General features: G+C 49.4%; 1 protein-coding gene across 1 annotated transcript in view; it reads right to left on the reverse strand.

The window, feature by feature from the left end:
- Positions 1-3,016: 3,016 nt before the first annotated feature.
- MRPS5 (mitochondrial ribosomal protein S5) overlaps positions 3,017-13,982 on the reverse strand; it is a 42,855-nt gene continuing 31,889 nt past the window's right edge. The window contains exon 12 of the mRNA XM_087863688.1: positions 3,017-3,236. Coding sequence (XP_087719814.1) covers positions 3,231-3,236 — 6 coding nt within the window. The 3' untranslated portion in view covers positions 3,017-3,230. The remainder of the gene's footprint in view (positions 3,237-13,982) is intronic.

Raw genomic sequence — 13,982 nt, forward strand, 5'->3', positions numbered from 1 at the left:
CAGGTGATTCTCTGACAGGACTTCCTCATTCTTCCCACCCGGAGTCCTTTTTTTTTTTTTTAATTTAATTTGCAGTTTCATCTGGCATTTGACTTGCATCCTGTTCCCATTGGATGTTAATGGATGGCCAGCCTCCAAAAATGCCCTCTCCTGGTCTTGCTCTTTCCATTCCCCCAACCGTCCTCCCCGCCCCCGCCCTGAACAGAGTCTAATTTCCTTGCTCAGGCATCTCCTCGCTCAGCTCTTCTGCACCCCACTGTTAAGGAGGTGTTTGCAGGGCAAGGGCTGACTGTGGGGCAGGACTTCCTGCTAAAGGCACTGACCCTCTGGAACCCCGAGATGCCTGGGGAGGGGGCATTTAAGAAATCTGCAGGGCAACAGCCAAATGGTCCTCGGACCCCACGGAATGGGCATGGACTGAGCACCTGCTCTGCTGGGACCGTCGGTCCCTTGAGGTGTGGGATGCTGTCTGCCCCCCGAAGCTTCTTGGGGCTGGCATGCCTCACTTGTTTGCCTCTGAGTCTTGAACAGGAGGGGTCCTTCTCTGGGGCGTATCTTGGTTCCAGCCCACATTCCTTAGATACTGCCTGCTTGGTGTCCCTGATGGACCAAAGTTCCAAACGTGACCTCCCAGAGGACACACACGTGCACCTGTGTGGCCATTTGCCTTTCATTTTTGGAGCTCTTGCCTTGGGCCCGGCACTGTGGAAGCACCTTCCATTGTATGTACGGAGCCTCCTGTCCTCCCCGAAGTGGCCACAGGAAAGAGCGAATCCTGTCCTGTCAATTCAGGGAGGAGGGAACAGGCTCACTCAGCTGGTGAGAACCGGAGCTGGGTTTCTGGCCGGCTCCTCCTGCTTCCTGCCCTAGGCTGTCCACACCTGTCCTCACGCGAGTCTGTACCCCCCCCCCGCCTCTCAGAAAGGGACAGCGAGACAAGCCCTTGGAGCACCCCTGCTGCCAGCGGGCAGGGGTCTCCCCAGCGGGAGGCCAGCAGCTGGGACAGCCCAGACTGCCCGCAGTGTCTGCAGGAGGCCACGTGGGGCCGTATTGAAAGGGGCTGGTGGCGCCGAGCCGCAAAGTCACGACAGCTCCCGCCCAGGCAGGTACCCAGTCCCGCTCTGCAGCCTCCAGGGAGCCGAAGGCCCACCCACTCCAGCGGATCCTTTGCTGAGAAGGCAAGTAACTGGATGTTTTTAGGATCACGGAACAAAGAGCAGAATCCCGCCATGGATCCGAGAGAGGATTAAGAAGCTGATACCTGTGACGTGACCAAGAGCCGCGTGCAGAACAGACCACGGTCACCACAAATACGGGGTGAGGGCCTGCGTCCCGGGAGGGCAAACGGCGACAGACAGCTGTGGAGCAAATCCGACCAGGACATTGTGGAGACTCTCGCCTGTGACTTCAGTGGCCGTGCCCCCCTTGCTTTGTTTTGGCTCTGGGGGCATTCTCCTGGTGGCCTTCCCCGCGCAGGGCAGGGTGGCCTGATAGGGGCCTCATCCGCGGACGGTCCTGCTCTGTGAACCACCCCCTGACCCCCCCATTCTGCTCCCAGTGGTCCCCACTGGCTCTGCCCTTCTCCTAGAGAGGACAGTGGGTAGGAGCTGAGCCTCAGCAGCGTTTAGAAGCAAACTCGAGCAAGCGCTGCGTATCAGAGCCCTGGCAGCAGCCCACGCGGGGTCTTGAGGCCTCCGATGCTGACCTGAAAGACACAGCAAAGGGCTCGCACTGCCCGCCCAGGGCGCGAGCGAGCAGGCCTTCGGGGCCCACACAAGGGCCTGTTGTTCCGGGAATCACTCGGGGCTGGTTCGGGGGTCACAATGGGGCCTTTCAAGGGACAAAGAGCCTCTGGGCCAGCGGAGTGTCCCTGCACACATGGGCATCTGCCCAGGGCATTTAAAATAACATGATTTGGAAAAACAGATTTAAAGTGATGTTGACCACTCTTTGCGTGATTCAAGGCCTTTGTTCTGTCTCCGTCAGGCGTGGCCATGGCAGCCATGGTGCGTGCTGGAGGCGGATGCCAGGGCTCCCTCTCAGGTACCACAGGGACAGTCACTGTACCAGCCTCAGGGATTTGATACACACAGCGTGTTCAGTTCCCAGGGCTTCTCTCGGCCAATGCACGGTCAGTGAAAGCTCACTAGGACAGACATCCAGGGACACGAAGGGGGAGAAGACTTGCCAACGACACCATGTGCCCAGTGCTGCATGACGTGCTGACTTCTTCACATAATCCGCATGACAACTCTGTGTGATGGATGCCATTTAGATGAGGAATCTGGGGCACAGAGAGGTGAAGTGACTTACCCAAGGTCACACAGCAAGTCAATGTGATTCCAGTTCCAGGGGGTCTAGCTTCAAAGCCCCAAAGATACCTGTCAGGTAGCACATCTCACCATGACAGGGTCTCTGTCCCTCTGGGAGCGGGGAGCACGCACACGCCAAGCATGTTCTTCACACCCACAACGCTGACAGACAACATAAGAAGGTTCCAACCTACACACAAGTAGTGTGGGCGAAACCCAGCCAGAAGCCCGGCCCTCCTGGGAGGTGTGTCTGAGATGAGCAAAGAGGGCAAGGAGGGCTTTCCTGGGCAGAGCCAAGGTGGGGATCCAACCCAGGTATGGTGGGGAAGGAGAGGTCTCAGGAGGTTATGGGGGCCTGGGATGCCCCCGAAGGTGAGGCTGCAGACTGGCTTTTACCCAAGGAGCACCGGGGGCGGAATACCTGTTGGACGGTGGCAGCTGTCCAAGCGAGAGGTGGCTGTGGGTCTAGACAGCAGCAGTGGGGGAGGGGGCAGGCTGGGCTGGGGAGGTGGGATAGACTTGACCAGACTGCAGTGGACTGAGAGCCAGTAGAAGGGAGTGGCCGAGGGCGTGGATCCCTGAGCTTGCCCAAGTGTGTGGCCTCTCTCTCAACCTCAGCTCCCTTGCCTGAGGAAGTGCCAGCTGCGGTCACCATTATGGGAATGGAAGTAAAGGTCTAGAATGATCCTGAAGTTTCTCACCTGGGCACATGATGGTTACTGGCTTTGTCTTTATTCATTAACCATGTTCCTAACATCAGAGGGGCGCCTGGGTGGCACAGCGGTTGAGCGTCTGCCTTCGGCTCAGGGCGTGATCCCGGCGTTGTGGGATCGAGCCACACATCAGGCTCCTCCACTGGGAGCCTGCTTCTTCCTCTCCCACTCCCCCTGCTTGTGTTCCCTCTCTCGCTGGCTGTCTCTATCCCTGTCGAATAAATAAATAAAATCTTTAAAAAAAAAAAGAAACTTGGATATTTTGCTTTTCCCCACAGAACTGAACGTTTAATTGGCCATGACATAGTTTAAAATAGCCCCATTTAAAATAGCCTGAGTGGCTCAGTTGGTTAAGCGTCCAAATCTGGATTTCTGCTCAGGACATGATCTCGAGGTTGTGAGATCAAGCCCCACACCAGACTCCACACTGGGGGTAGGGCCTGCTTGGGATTCTCTCTCCCCCCCTCTGCCCTCCCCCATGCTCACGCACACTCTATCTCTCTCTCTAAAAAAAAAAAAAAAAAAAAAAAAAAAAAGTCTCATTTAGCAAACCAAACTTCAGTCCCTTGGAAGGAGGCCCCTTCCTCCAGAGCCCTCCTGACCACTACGTGAAGTGCACTGTGAGGGCCCGAGAGGGTCAGGGTCATCCAACCAGACCCTTGGCTCCTCTCGGTTTCCTGGGCATGAATAGCCAGGCCTGAGCAGCCTGAAGCCCCAGCCCCTGGGGACAGGCGGGACAGCTGGGAGGGATCACCGAAGTTGCAGAGGAAGAACAGGAGACCCAAAAGGCCAAGAGACCCACCAGCACCCAGCAAGGTAGCGCTGGAACTGGCGTTCGGGCCCCCGGGTGCCCTCCTCTGCCAGCTTCCCCCTCGTCTTCCTGCCCCTGCTGCCCTCCTCTTTCCCCCAGTTTTATTAAGATGTAATTGTCATGTAACATTGTACAAGTTCCAGGTGTCCAACATAATGATTTAATGTGTGTCTATTGTGAAATGCTAACCACAATGAGTTTAATTAATATCCATTATCTCGTGTCATTACCAAATTTTTTCCTTGTGCTGAGATCTTTTAAGACTTACTCTCTAAGCCACTTTCAAATATACAGAAGTGTCGTTAGCTGTAGTCATCCCGTTATACACCACATCCCTGAACCTACTCAGCCTGTAACTGCAAGCGTGTGTTTTTGGACCCCCATCAACCAATTCTCCCGCCCCCACCCCCCACCTCTCGCAACCACTAATCTCATCTGTCTCTATACACCTGCTGTGGGTTTTTTCAGATGCCACACATACGTGATCACACAGTCTTTGTCTTTCTCTGACTTATTCACTTAGCAAAAGGAAGTCACTATCCCAAACAGGTACATGCCTTACTTACAACAGTCAAGACATGGAAACAACCTAGGTGCCCGTCTGCAGACGAATGGGTTAAAAATGTGATATATAAAGGAAAATTATTCAGCCATAAAAAAAAAAGAAGGAAATCCCACCATTTGTGACAACATGGATGGACCTCGAGGGCATTATGCCCTGCTCTTTTAAGATATCCCACTGCTTTCTGCCACGTGCCCTGAGGTGAACAGAGCGGAGCCGAATTAGCCAACTGTGCTCGGTCACCCAGAAAGGGCGTGGGGAGAAGAGCCATCTCTGTGCGCGGGGGAGCGGGATAAAGACCCAGGCTCGGTGGTCCACTGGGAGACCCTGTGGCCTTCAGCTTTGGGGTCAGAACCGATGACCATCTTGAACATCCCACAGGACACGCGTCCAGCAATGGCTTGAGTGAGGGGCGTGGCTGTCCCCAAACATGGCCCACAAAGCACCCAGCACGCTCTGTGCACATTGTACCGTGCATGTCAGTGAGGGTGATGATGGCGATGATGGTGGCAACCATGTCATCTCCAGCCTGACCCCTGCCTGGCTGGCATGCCACATCCTCCAGGGCACTGTCCCCATACCCAGCAGGCTCCTGCTCCTGGGTATCTTGGCTCTCCACACCCCTGCCTCTGCTCCTTAAGCCTGCAAGCACCCCACTTCCCCACCACTTCCCAGCGGATGGCCTGGCAGGTTTCTCTGCAGAAACCCGTGGCCAACCCCCCAAAGGGATAGAGTGAGGCCAAAGGGACCGATGGCCTCTACGCAGCTCCCAGGATGGAAAGTGGAGAGGAAAGAGGAAGTGAACTGGCTCCGAGGGCCCCTCCATTCCTCCCATCCAGGCCAGGAAGTGAGGGCTGGCAGGGGACGTGCAGGAGGACAGACAGCATATTTCCATGGACCTCTCACATCTCAAAGCGGGGCTCGGGCCCCCAGCCTTGGCCCGGGCCCTGCTTGGCCTGAACAATACCCAGAAGGCGGGCCGAGACCGCGTGCCCAGTGAGCAGGCCGCTGCAGCCAGCTGCTCCGACAGGGCTCCCCTGCCCTCCACCCCACTTACCCGAGGCAGGCAGTGTCCGGCCCCTGCTGCTACCAGGCAAGCGATGGTGACCCTCTCAGGGGCTCCACAGGCTGTCCTCCCTGCTCTGGCACAGCCCCCGCTATAATGGAAGGGGCGGGGGTGTCTGGCCTCACTCAGCAGGACGGTGGGGGGAGAGGAGTGATGGAGGGACCGAGAAAGCTGCCATGTGGTCCCCATGGGCTCCCTGCCCCTCACCCTGCTCAGCTCTGTTCCCTCCTGTGCTGCCTATGTGGGTCCCCAATGGTGGGAGGGCATTCTCAGTGGGACTGAAGTCAACAGTTCCCCAAAGTTCTTTGCGGTCCCCTCACGACTAGGAGATGCTATGGTCATTTCCACCGTGCAGGTGAGGAAGCAGGCTTTCTGACACTGAATAGTGACCATCTGAGTAACACCCAGGGGAGCCCAGCCTTGAACTGGGGCCCACCGCTGAGCCCGGGCAGAGACGGAGCCAGCGCTGCAGAGGGTGTCACATGGACTGGTGCGTCCCCAACGTCGCCCTGCCTCTGTCTGGTGCTTGTCTCACCCCCTGCCCCGCACCCCAGCCCCTGGGTCTGGCGGGACACAGGTTCTCGGCTGCCCCTGTTCATCTTCGGAGCTCAAAGGGGCTCTTGCTTCCAAAGCTGCTTGCATTTTAGCAAGAGACCCTTGCAAATCTGAGAGGAAGGCTTTCCTGGTGTTGTTTCAGACACACAATCCCACTCTTGCACGTCCTGAGCCTTTTCTAACAACGAGAATGTTCTTCCTGCTGGAGTGGGACGACACCCCCGCCCCCCGGCCTCGAGGAGCAGTAAGCAGGCCCCGCTTGCCTAAGCAGGCTCCGTCGGCTTCAGGCCCAGATAAGCCATCTCCCGGACAGCCGGAGAAGGAGCAGATGGCGCCGCAGGAGCCGGCAAGGCCGGCGAGCCATCCGGTGGCCGGGAGAGGCGCCCGGGACAAGGCTGGGTAAGAGGACCCCTTTCTTTCTTGGACGTGACCACATGGCGGATGTGGGTTTGGCGTGTTGATTCCTACGTGGACTTCATTCCCTCCAGGTCTCTGCTTCAGCACTAAGACCAAAGCCACCCGCCAGATCACTCTCCTGCCACCTGCCCAGAAGGTGGGTGTCAGGGACTCTTCCTCCTCCCTGGTCAAGGAGAAATGGCTCTGTGTCTTCTGTCCTCCCCTCCTCCCAGGGTGCTGAGAACACTCTGTGGCTCTCAGAGCCAGTGCATCTGGCCACTACTCTCCCTGCCCCCAGCCTCAGCAGGACCTCCACCAGCAACGGAGGCCCATCCACAGCCCGAAACAATGTGAAAGTCACATCTGTCCTCAAGCCCTGATTGGTCACTCCTTTCCAGCACCGCAAGAGACCTCATCTCCTACTTCCAAAAATTTAAAAGGAGGGAAAAGAAAAAGCCCATCAGAGGAATTTCTCCAGTGCCTTGTCCTTTCTGAGCTCCTTCTTCCCGCCCTGTCTACACACCGAACCCCATCCTTCCGGCCACATCCAGCCCCTTCACCTGCCCAAAGCCAGTCTGTCCTGCACTCCCAGACCCCACGCCTCCTGCCAGCTCTCCCCCTCCTAACCTTCACTGGCCGCTCAGCCTCCCTGCTGGGGGTCCACACTGCACACACGCACATACCTGCCTCTTCCCAGACACCGCCAACACCACCAGGAAGAAAAACAGATCAATAAACAAGCAAAACTAAAATACAAGAAAGTAAAAACAACCCAAGTGAAACCAAACCAAATAAAACCTGTCCATCAACCCTTTCTTCACTTCGCAGCCAGACTTGTGAAAGAGGTGCCCCCTTGTGCTTTCAGAGAGGACAGGCGAAATTATTTCCCCAACTTTATTGAGGGATAGTTTGGATATAATGAAACGTATCCATTTTACACATACATTTTAATAAGTTTGACCAACACACACGCCCATGTAACAGTTACCTTGATCAAAATATAGAACATTTTCATCACATAGAAAAGTTCCCTTTTGTCCCTTTCAATCAATATCCCTACAGCTCCCACCCCTTGGGCCCAGACAACCACTCATCTGCTTTCTGTCTTTATGGATGGATTTGTTATTTCTAGAGTTTCATATAAATAGAAACTTACAGAATATACTCTTTTATACCTAGCTTCTTTTGCTCATTGTGATGTCTATGAAATTCATCCATGTTATTGAGTTTTAAGCAATTCATTCTTTTTTACGGTTGTTTCTTCTGGAATTCTATTGTATGAATATGTCATAATTTGTTTATCCATTCGTCAACAGACATTCGGGTTGGTGCAGCTTGAGATATTATGAATAAAGCTTTGTCTTTGCGGGAACACGTTTTCTTTATTCTGGTAAAAACCTAGTTGTTGGCTAGCTGGGTCATGTGGTCAGTGAATATTTAGATTTATAGGAAAATGATTTTGCTTTTCAAAATGGTTGTACTACTTTGCACCCCACAGAAATGCGTGAGTCCCAGTTCCTCCCCCTACCAATATTTGATATTATCAGTCTTTTTACATTTTAGTCATTCTGGTGGGTGAGATTCTAATATGCATTTTCCTAATAACTACTGATGTCAGACAACATTTCATGTGCTTACTGGCCATTTGTATATCTTCTTTCGTGAAGTGTGTGTGGAAATCTTTTTCACATTTTCTATTGGGCTGTGTGTGTGTGTGTGTGGCAGACATATATTTGATTTTCACTTGACGTAGTTATGTTCTGTAAAGTCACCACAAACACTGAGCAAATATGCTCCTAGGGTAAATACAGGACTAGGATCTATGAGCCTCTGGTCACAACATTTTCGTCATCTGACAAATACGGAAACTTGTTTTATGTGTGTTTCTGTTTAAAGATACCTTCTTTTATCTATTTTGTCAATTCATTAACATGGAACTCATAGCCAACAGCATTTTAATTTCTTCCTGAAAGTTATGTAACACAGGGGCCCCTGGGTGACACAGTCAGTTAAGCATCCGACTCTTGGTTTCGGCTCAGGTAGTGATCTCGGGATCAAGCTCCAGGCCGGCTGCACCCCGAGTGGAGTCTGCTTGAGATTCTCTTACCCTGTCCCCTTGTCTCTCCCAACCCCCCCTCCCCGCCGTGCGCTCTCTCACACGCGCGCACTCTCTCTCTAAAATAAATAAACAGATCTTAAAAAAAAAAAAAAAAAAGGAAAGGGGTGCCTGGGTGGCTCAGTTGTTAAGCATCTGCCTTCGGCTCAGGGTGTGATCCCAGGGCCCTGGGATTGAGCCCCGCATCGGGCTCCCTACTCAGCGGGAAGCCTGCTCCTCCCTCTCCCACTCCCCCTACTTGTGTTCCCTCTCTCGCTGTCTCTCTCTGTCAAATAAATAAATAAAATCTTAAAAAAAAAAAAAAAGGAAAGAAAGACAGAGAGCTAACTAACACATGTATTTTCCCCATAAGGCACATAACAGCTTTTTTCTACCAGCCAGCACTGCTGTTAGGCACCATTTTAAAAAGCAAAATCACTAACAAAACACACAAAACTGCAAGACACGTGGCATGACAGAGACCATAGAAGGACGTTTGGTTACAGCACGAGGGCTGAAACCCAAAGCAGAGCGCCAGCCTGTCAATCCCAGCCAGAATGTGCACATCCAGAAACTCACTTTTTTTTTTTTTTTTGCCACAAGTGACTGCAGAAGTGCCACAAGTATTGAATTTGGGGTCACAAATAAGTGTTAGCGAGTAGATAAATCCACACTTAATGAGACAGAACCGTAAATATTCAGAGGAATACAAAGACCCAAGTTGGATGTAAGACCTTTGTCAGATGTACGTAGCGTGAGTATTTGCTCCCAGCCGATAGCATGTCTTTTGAAAAGCAGATTTTAGTTTTATGAAGACTAGTTTCTCAACGTTTCTTTTTATGATTTGTGCTTTTTGTGTTTCTCAGACACCTCAGTCTTTGCCTAACCCAAGGTCTTGAAGATTTTTTCCTACATTACCTTCTAGAAATTTCATTGAGCTAACTTTTATATTTAGGTTTATGATCCATTTTGAGTTAATGTCTGTGTTTAGCCTAAAGTAAGGTCAAGATGGATTTTTTTCCCAAATGAATATCCACGGGGCCCATCACTGCGTGTTGAAAAGACCATCCTCTTCCGCATTGGATTACCTTGGAGGCTTTGTCAAGTTGCCCCTCTATACGTAGGTCTATTTCTGGATTCTCTTTGGTGTGCCATTGATCCATGTGTCTATCCTTTCGCCAATACCACAGTTTTTGTCTTTGTACCTCTGTAATAAGTCTTGAAATCAGGTTTTGTGGGGCGCCTGGGTGGCACAGCGGTTAAGCATCTGCCTTCGGCTCAGGGCGTGATCCCGGCGTTATGGGATCGAGCCCCACATCAGGCTCCTCCGCTATGAGCCTGCTTCTTCCTCTCCCACTCCCCCTGCTTGTGTTCCCTCTCTCGCTGGCTGTCTCTATCTCTGTCGAATAAATAAATAAAATCTTTAAAAAAAAAAATCAGGTTTTGTAAGCCCCCTTTTTCCTTCTTTTTCAAAATTGTTTGACTCTTCTGTATCCTTCACATTTTCATACACATTCTTTGACAATTTCATCAAAAAAAGCCTGAAGGGTCTATGATGGGATTTCATTGACTCTACAGCTCCACTTGGGAAGGACTGATACCTTCACATTGTCGAGTCTTCTAATCTTTAAACGCAGTCTATCTTTCCATTTATTTAATCTCTTTCATTTCTCTCGGCAATGTTTTGTTTTCTAGATACATATCTTGCACATACTATTATTCATTTTCTTCCTTTTTAATGCTGTTGAAAATAATGGCAGTTCTAATTTTAAAATATTTGGTGCTATATGTAAAAATACATTTGATTTTTATATATTGATCTTGTATGATCCTGAGAAAAACTTATTAGTTCTAGAACTTTTTCACAGATTCCTTAGGATTCTATACCCATACAATCATATCATCTGCAAATAAAGACAGTTTTACTTTTTCCTTTTCAATCTGGATGTCTTTTATTTCTTTTTCTCATCTTATTATACTAGCTATGACCTCTAGTACGATGTTGAATAGATGTGATAAGACTGGACATTTTTGTTTTGTTTCCAATCAGAGAGAGAACATTCTGTGTTTCACCATTAAACATGATATTTGTGGCAGGTTTTTCACAGATGGTCTTTATCAGATTGAAGACATTTCTTTCTACTCCTAATTCTCTGAGAGATTTTGTCATGAAAGTTGTTGAATTTTGCCAAATTTCATCAAATGCTTTTTCTGTATCTGCTGAGATAATCATATAGATTTTCTTCATTCTGCTAATGTGGTGGTTTATATCACTTGATTTTCAAATGTTAAACCAACCTTGCATTCCTAGGATGAACTCTACTTGGTCATGGTGTATTTTTAATGTTTTTATATAACAATACATGTTAGTGGATTCAACTTTGTAATATTTTACCAAACATTTTCATATCTTTATTCATAAGGGCTACTGGTCTTTAGTTTTCTTGCTTTGTAATGTATTTGTCTGGTTTTCGTATTAGGGCAATTCTGGCCCCATAGAATGAGTTGGGAAGTTGTCCCTCCTTTTCCATTTTCTGAGTTTGTGTAGGATTGGCATTGTTTTATCCTTTAAATAGTTTGATTGAATTAATCTGCAGTTTTCTTTGAGTGACAGCTCATATTAAAAATGGGGTCTAGGGGCGCCTGGGTGACGCAGTCATTGGGTGTCTGCCTTTGGCTTGGGGCATGATCCCAGCGTTGTGGGATCGAGCCCCACATCAGGCTCCTCAGCTAGAAGCCTGTTTCTCCCTCTCCCATTCCCCCTGCTTGTGTTCCCTCTCTCGCTGGCTGTCTCTCTCTGTCAAATAAATAAATAAAATCTTTCTAAAAATTTAAATAAATAAATAAATAAATAAATAAATAAATAAATAAAAATGGGGTCTAAAAGCTGCTTGGAGTTCTGAGTACAAGGGTGGGCTTTCCTGGAGTATCGCTGCAGGGGGATCTGGATGAACCGTTTAGTAAAGGAATCTCTAATACCACTAGCTGTTAGTCTTTCCTCTTGCCAGGTCGGATCCCCCCAGAGCAGCCTGAAGGGGATAGGCTGGCAGCCTTCCCTGTGGGAGGCCAGAGGGGGGACATTTTTATTTTAGACTCCTTCTCCAGTCCAACTCTAGAGTTCCATGGCATCAACAGTCCCCAAGCCTTTTGAGGATTCCGTGTTACAGATGGGTTGGTTCTAGGCTTTCCCTACTGCCTCCCCAGGATTCAGGGGGTTTTTTAGTCTGAAAAGCTAGTTACAGTCTATCTGTTTTCCAGCTTCTAAACTTTTTTTCTCCCATTAGTCCTGTCCTTGTAGTTTTATGCCTTTCAAAAACAACCTTTACTATCATTTGAGTATAGTTTCAAGAAGGCACTAAAGTAGACATGCATGTTTCATCTGCCATATTTACCCCCCAAAGAACTTCTTATTTCCTTTTTTTTTTAAGATTTATTTATTTATTTGAGAGAGAGAGTGCATGAGGGGGGAAAGACAGAGGGAGAGAGAGAGAGGAAGCAGACTCCCTCCTGAGTGGGAAGCCCCATGCAAGGCTTGGTCTCACAATCCTGAGATCACCACCTGAGCCAAAACCAAGAGTCGGGTTCTTAACCAACTGAGCCACCCAGGCGCCCATTTTTATTTTCAATCCATTGCAATCCAGCTTCTGTTCCCACTGCTCCACAGAAAGCTGCTCCTTCCTAGCTTACTAATTAACTTCTCCTTACCAAGTACAATGGGCCCCAATCAACCCTTATCTTCCCCAACCTCTCCCCAGCATTTGATATCACTGGGCCCCCCTGCTTGACACTGCTTCCTTCCTAGGCTTCAGTGACCTCACTGTCCTGGTCTCCCACCTATTTCTCTGGCTTGGTGACCTTCAACACTCCAACTGGAGTCATCTTCTCTTCCCCGCTCCCCCATGTCCATATTCTTCCTTGGAGAAATCACTCAGATCCATGCCAATGACTCCCAAGTCCATTTATCACCTGCCTCTCACCCAAGTTCCAGATCCATGTACACAACTGCTTACCAAGTCTTCTCATCCATGAACATCACATGTTTCCATTTGATCAAGATGTTTGTGTCCTTCAGTAGAGATGTGCTGTCTTCTTAAAAATCTTGCATATTTTCTGTTACCTGTGTTCCTGCGTTCTTTGTAGTTGTGTTGCTATCATGGCTGGAACCTCTTTGATGTTACTTTTCCTAACTGGCCATTCTGGGGCACTGGCCTCCTGATGATTTCCTGTGGGGTCACCTGTATCTGGCCACTTTGGGCCTCACTTGTATTCGCTCTAAGAGTCTATCCATTGATCATCTTGGATAATATAGGTGGACAATCATGTCCCCTGTAAATGAAGACTGCTTTGTTCCTTCTTGTCCCTTTTCTTGTCTTACTATGCTGGGTAAACTTCCAGGACAAAACCGAATGGTAGAGGAGTAGGCATGCATATCCTGTCCCATCTTTGAATGGAAGGAGTGTTTCTAAGTTTTCACCACTAAGTTCCAGGTTTCCTCTGGTTAGGACCCCTTATCACATTCAGGGCGTTTCCTTGTACTTGCAGTTTGCCAAGAGATTTTATCAAGAGTGGGTATGACTTTGATCAGTTCTCTTTGGTCTCTCTTAGAGACATCACAAAGCTTTTCCCTTTTAAGCTGTTATTCTACTAAATTACACTGGTGGACTATTGTTGAATTAACCCTGGAGCCATTGTTCTGGCAGCCTTCTCAACACCTTAACCCCATCGTGTGACAATTTCTCTTTCTTAGGGGAGTAGACAGAGAGAATAAACCAGGGCCCGTATGCTCAGGCAAGTTTCATCAGTATCCGTTAGTCCCCTTACTGGAAGATAGCCTCGGGTGGCAACATCGTGGAGGTCTGCACACTTGCCTTGTCTGACCAGTCTTTGGTGCTTGGGCTTGCTTATTGTTTAGTGAAGAGTTGCATACTTTGGGTCCTGAAGGAGGATGGAGCCAAGCCAGGCTATGATCCAGACCTGTGATTTCTGCTTTAAGGGATATAAGCAACCATTAGAACACCACCACACCCACCTGCTCATGCCCTCAGTGCCTGGTTATGGTTGGAAGCCAAACCCTTCTGTGTCCACCTGTAGGACAAGTGAGCCACCAGCTCCAGAGTCCAGGACATTTAGGCTCAGGAGAAATTGTACCCTTGATAGAAAGATGGCTGGGGGTGAGCAACAATTTCACTAGTCTCCATCTCTTGGTGTCTTGAAAGCTCATCTCTCTGAGATCAAAGGAATCAAAGTAAAGATTCGTGCAGAAGGGGGATTAATTGCCAATTTCAGCAGGGCCCACCACAGTGATGGTGTAATGTTCTTTATATGCACCATAATTTATTGGGGATTTTGGTTTGAGGATGAATGTGTGGGATTGACAGAGTTTTCTTTTCATTCACTGCATGGACTTGGGGAGCTCTAAAAAAAAATACAGGACAGGGTCCAAGCCCTGGAGATTGTGATCCAGTTGCCCGA

The sequence above is a fragment of the Ursus americanus genome, chromosome 7 (genome assembly GCF_024610735.1).
Source record: "Ursus americanus isolate L20-20 chromosome 7, mUrsAme1.1.p, whole genome shotgun sequence".
Taxonomy (NCBI): Eukaryota; Metazoa; Chordata; class Mammalia; order Carnivora; family Ursidae; genus Ursus; species Ursus americanus.